This window comes from Conger conger, chromosome 18 (assembly GCF_963514075.1).
Source record: "Conger conger chromosome 18, fConCon1.1, whole genome shotgun sequence".
Lineage (NCBI taxonomy): Eukaryota > Metazoa > Chordata > Actinopteri > Anguilliformes > Congridae > Conger > Conger conger.
The window spans coordinates 28,690,380-28,695,379 of NC_083777.1; the positions used below are offsets into that span (position 1 = coordinate 28,690,380).

The following is a 5,000-nucleotide window of genomic DNA, read 5'->3' on the forward strand; positions in this document are numbered from 1 at the left end:
CGTCGCTGAAGTTAAGAGCTGATAATGCGGTAATTGGCCCTGAGAACAGTAATTCTGCGTACTCCGTGCAGGCTTTGTGAAGGATAAAAGGGCCATGTTAGCGCCTCGTGATCTTTCGCCTCTTATGCAAATTGATTGTGTCCTCTCCTCTGTCACATCGCGCACTCGCTATAGAGCTGGGACACGGCGCTGTATTTAGCCTCCGTGGTGTTCGTTTGTTACTAATAGCACAGGGCGACACGCATCCGTATAACGCCTGCGATTTAGCATCGATAGCGATAAGGAGCTTGATAACGCGTAATTGCGTGTGCTGCTTCCTGTGTGAAACCAGCTCGTTCGCCCAGTTAGTGCGTAACTCTGAGGTTCCGGTCCACAGGTATTGCGAGCTCCGCCTTGGTGAGTCACCACTCAAGAACAGAAACGCATGTTAAGAAAGCGTGGAATGGAAGTTGAAGCGAGTTCAACACAGCTTCATTAGTGTTTGCTGAGGGCCTCATACATCAAGTTTATCCCAGATATAAAGGCATCCTGACACACCCCAGCATCTGGCATACCTCTGAATCTGAATGCAGAAGTGAATGTTTGGATGTTACACAGTGGCGTCTGGGTGGAGGGGGGGGGGACTCACAGAGAAGCTGTAGCTCCGGATGTTCTCGTAGTCCAGAGGCACCGCCACACGCATCCGGATGTCCGCCTTCCCCTGCACCGCCGTGGGGGAGATCGTGAAGTGGTCCGAGTTGTTCCCCGTGAGGAATACCTGGAACATGCTGTTGGCACCCTGAGACACCGGAGAAAAAAAACAAAGAGAGAGAGCGAGGAGGTGGGAGGAAGAGTAATGGAAATAAGAAGAGGCAGAGTGGAGGAGGAAAGCGGGAGGGAGATGGGGAGGAAGGCAGAGAGAGAACGAGAGAGAGGCATGGAGAAAGTGGAGTGAGTGAGCAGCAGGGGGGAGAGGGAGAGATGAAAGAGGTGGAGAGTTAGTTTCAGTTCAGATTAATTCAGTCTTTAGTCATTTGGTGTAACACATATCTGGAATTTCCCTCACTTTTAAGAACATAACATGGCCAACTCTGAAATCAAATAATATCGATGGTGTTTCACAGTTGCAACAAACAGCAGGACTCTCATACACTAAAGTGTTCTTTTCATCAGACAGCTGAATAAAGCCAGTGTAGACCAGTTCTATCATTCAGCATCTCAATGTACACCTATCAATGAAGCCATGCATAGATGGGCCCACTCCAGTTTATCCGTAAGTTAAGAAAAGAAACCTGTCAAATGTGACTGGGTGCTCGTCCCCCAAACTATATAAACACTGCACCCATGCCAACACAATAAAGAACAGACGCAAATATCTGCTCAAGGCAGTGAGAGAACCTCACTCACAGATGAAGCAACAGAAAGTCAACATGCTTTCTTCATCAGTGTCCACCTCTGCTCTTTGTTCCTCTTCCACACTTACGTTCTCTCCTTCTCTCTCTCTCCCTCTCTCTCTTTTTGTCTCTCTTTTTCTCTCCCTCTCCATAATTCAAGACCTGACACCAGACAATAAGAACAGGGAGGACCCCCCCACTGCTGAAACATGCCAAGGGGTATTGAATGAATTAATTATCATAATAAGCGTGGAACTATGACAAATCAGTAACCAATGCGTATGTGTGTGCATGTATGTGCATGCCTATGTGTGTGGGTGTGTGAATGTGCATGCCTAGTGTGTGTGTGCGTGTGTGCACGTGTGTGTGCGTGTGTGTGTGTGTGTGTGCGTGTGTGTGTGTGTGTGCGCGTGTGTGTGTGTGTGCGCGTGTGTGTGTGTGTGTGCGCATGTGTGTGTGTGTGTGTGTGTATTTGCGTGTGTGTACAGTATGTGTGTGTCTTTGTGTGTGTGAGTGAAGGCCCTCTCACTCAAAGGCACATTCATTTACATAAGGCGGAGGAGCCAAATCGATACCGTCCCGCTTTCTCATTCCTTTCTTTTTTGGGCTCTATCTCTCATATCGTCCTGCATATCTCTCCTCCCTAATCACGTCTCGCCTGGCTCTCTTTCACCTCTCTTTTCTCCTCTGTCCATCCATCCATCTCTCTCCCCCTCTCAGGAGGGGTTGGGGTGGAGGGTTTCTCCTCGTCGTGGTGCGGGCGTGGCGGTGGGTCCTGTGTGCAGTCTCGCGCACCGGGGCCCGGTGTGAACGCGGCGGGCGTAATGAACCGCGTCCCCACCGGCCGGGCAAATTATAAACCCCTTTTCAATTTCTGCTGGAATCCATTTGCCGGGCGAAGCGGGTTGTGACGAGCGCGCGGCGATTGATCCGCGGAGGGAAAATTGTTTCGGAGTTCAATAAACATTTAACCTGGAGTGTTCCGTTTCTGCAACAACCACAGAAAAAGAGTAAAGGCTGAGAAAATAAATAACGGGCGACGCGGCGGAAAAGCTTAAGGAGGCCGCGGCGTCCGAAGCCCTCTCTCCCGCGCCGCGCCGCTAATCCATCATCATCGGCTCCGCACGCATGTAACGTCATGTAAACCCTTATCCGCCGAATGAGAGTATCGCAACGGGACGGAGGCCGAGACGTCCGCGTAATGGCTCTCAAACTGATGCTTAGACACACACAATTGAAGATATCTTTTTATGCCTTTTTTTTTTTTTATGTAGGAAAGTCAAATATTCTACCGCAGTCTATTCCGAGCGCACTCGCTGTGGGGAAGCGGAGATATTCAGAAAGTCCTTGACTCTATTTATTTAACATGCTGGTATAAACAGTGTGTCTCTCCAGGATAAGAGCTTCTGCTTCTGCCTACTCCAGTGCTGTGAATACAGACGGCTGCACTACCTGATCTGCGTTACACGGTCCTGTACAAGACGTCTTTGCGTGGGGCAAATGTGCAATTTCATCCTTTTAACCTCAATAAAACAGAAAGAGAGTAAGTCAGTAGATACAGATATGCTACAATATAGTAATAACTGCCCAATAAATGCATTATTAATGTTAATAATGCATTTATTACGTTCAGAGTTCACAGAGATGCAATATAGCTAAGCAAATAGAGAAAAAATTATTTCTAATCATTTCTAATTTATTTGTTATTCTCATATCTTCACTGCAAATTCCATATTTGTATAATTATAATCAATTTATTAGGCCACAGAGCCCATGTTTACTGTTCTATGGTCAGAATAGATAAGGGGAAAACCAGCAGGGGAACGAGGTGAATTATCACCCTTCTGCGTCGTATCAAAGTCGACAGAAGAGCTGAATGCGTTTAATTTATCATCTTCAGCTCAGCACGTGTTCCCGCAGACGGACGAGAGTCTACCTCCAGCGTGTGAGAGGCGAGAGGTGAGACTTCCGCGGCGGTTTCCCGGGGGGTTTTTTTTCCCGACGCGCCCACTCCGTGCAGCGAGGGCCGACACACAGATAGCAATCGATTGTGTTTTATGGCGACAGTGAAATGGCCCCTTGTTTTTGTTTCCATCACTTAAATACCATTACGGAAGATGGCTCCTATTTAAAAAGCCATCCAATATGCAGGCATGTCACCACAAACTGCCCATAACGGTAATTGCTGATCCATTTGCTTCGTCCTGGCCGATCTCCGTCACTGGGCTCGGATGAAAAGTTTTTGGATGGGCGGCGTAGGAAAGTTTGACTTAGACAAAAACGTGTGAGCGACAGGGAGAACGTGTGAGCTAACTGCGGCGGACCCTCTGTCCCAGTACACCGACCGGTGAACAAATCTGAAATTAATGCCTGACAATCACTCCCTGTCATCCGCACGGCAGGGCAAGAACAGGATGTGGTTTCGACAGCTTCCTGCATGTCTGTACAGAATTCACTCTCGCGTGTAATGCACGTATACGCCGACTGCTTGTCAGCATGTAGATACGTTTGCTAGCATGCATGTTTGGGTACATGTGTGTTCAAAAGGGCTGGACCTTATGGATTAATTAACAACTCGGCGTGTTTTGGCGTAACATACAATAAACCAATCAGAACTTAATCTTCCTTTCCCATTAAAGCCAACTGCGTTTGCCCTTTGGTGAATTGCTAATATGGCGGCTGACTTCACAAGACGTTGGACAGACATTACATAATTTGGACATAATCTTTCACATTGTAATCTTGATATTTTTACGCATGTTTATTGGCGGTCACGCATCTGTAACAGACACAGTCCTGTGGCAGTGCGGGCGGTTTTAAAAGGGACAGAGTTCATTCTGCAGAGCGTCTGCGCACTACGCTTAACCTGCACAAATCCGTCTGCCGTCTGGAGTCCAGTCACTCGCCTGAGTGCGCTCATCCAGGCAAGCTTACAATGCCCAACGAGAGAGAAAGAGCCCTCGGATGGGTGCTGACCCAATGCCCAACCAGAGAGAAAGAGCCCTCGGATGGGTGCTGACCCAATGCCCAACCAGAAAGAAAGAGCCCTCGGATGGGTGCTGACCTAATGCCCAACCAGAAAGAAAGAGCCCTCGGATGGGTGCTGACCCAATGCCCAACCAGAAAGAAAGAGCCCTCGGATGGGTGCTGACCCAATGCCCAACCAGAAAGAAAGAGCCCTCGGATGGGTGCTGACCCAATGCCCAGTAACGGACCACAGCTTGGGCACAAAAAAAAACAATTTTTCTAACCAACGCATACGATCATATCAAAGAACAATATTATTCTGGAGATTGGTGAAAACAAGATTTTCTTTTTAAACCGTGTTTAAACATGATCTAAAATAATTTCACAGTTGTCTGAAGGATTTCAAAGCATTTAACATATACAATTAAATTTTATTCGTACGGCACTTTTTTATCGAAGCTGGCAAAAGTGCTAAGCAGTTGTGGTATTTAGTACAACTGCTATGAAATAAACTGCATTTGGATCTGATGAGTATTTGCTGAGGTCTGATCTGACCGCTGAAGCTGAACCTTTGAGAAGGGGAGCGTTTCAAGACCACATCCATACCAAGCACAGAACTACTAGCAAACCCCCAATCATCATCAACATTTAACAATATCA

General features: G+C 47.4%; 1 protein-coding gene across 1 annotated transcript in view; it reads right to left on the reverse strand.

Moving 5' to 3' along the window:
- The window catches only part of cdh23 (cadherin-related 23), a 209,271-nt gene that overhangs the window by 102,281 nt on the left and 101,990 nt on the right, over nucleotides 1–5,000 (reverse strand). The window contains exon 11 of the mRNA XM_061227464.1: nucleotides 629–778. Within this exon, the coding sequence (XP_061083448.1) occupies nucleotides 629–778 (150 nt within the window). The remainder of the gene's footprint in view (nucleotides 1–628; nucleotides 779–5,000) is intronic.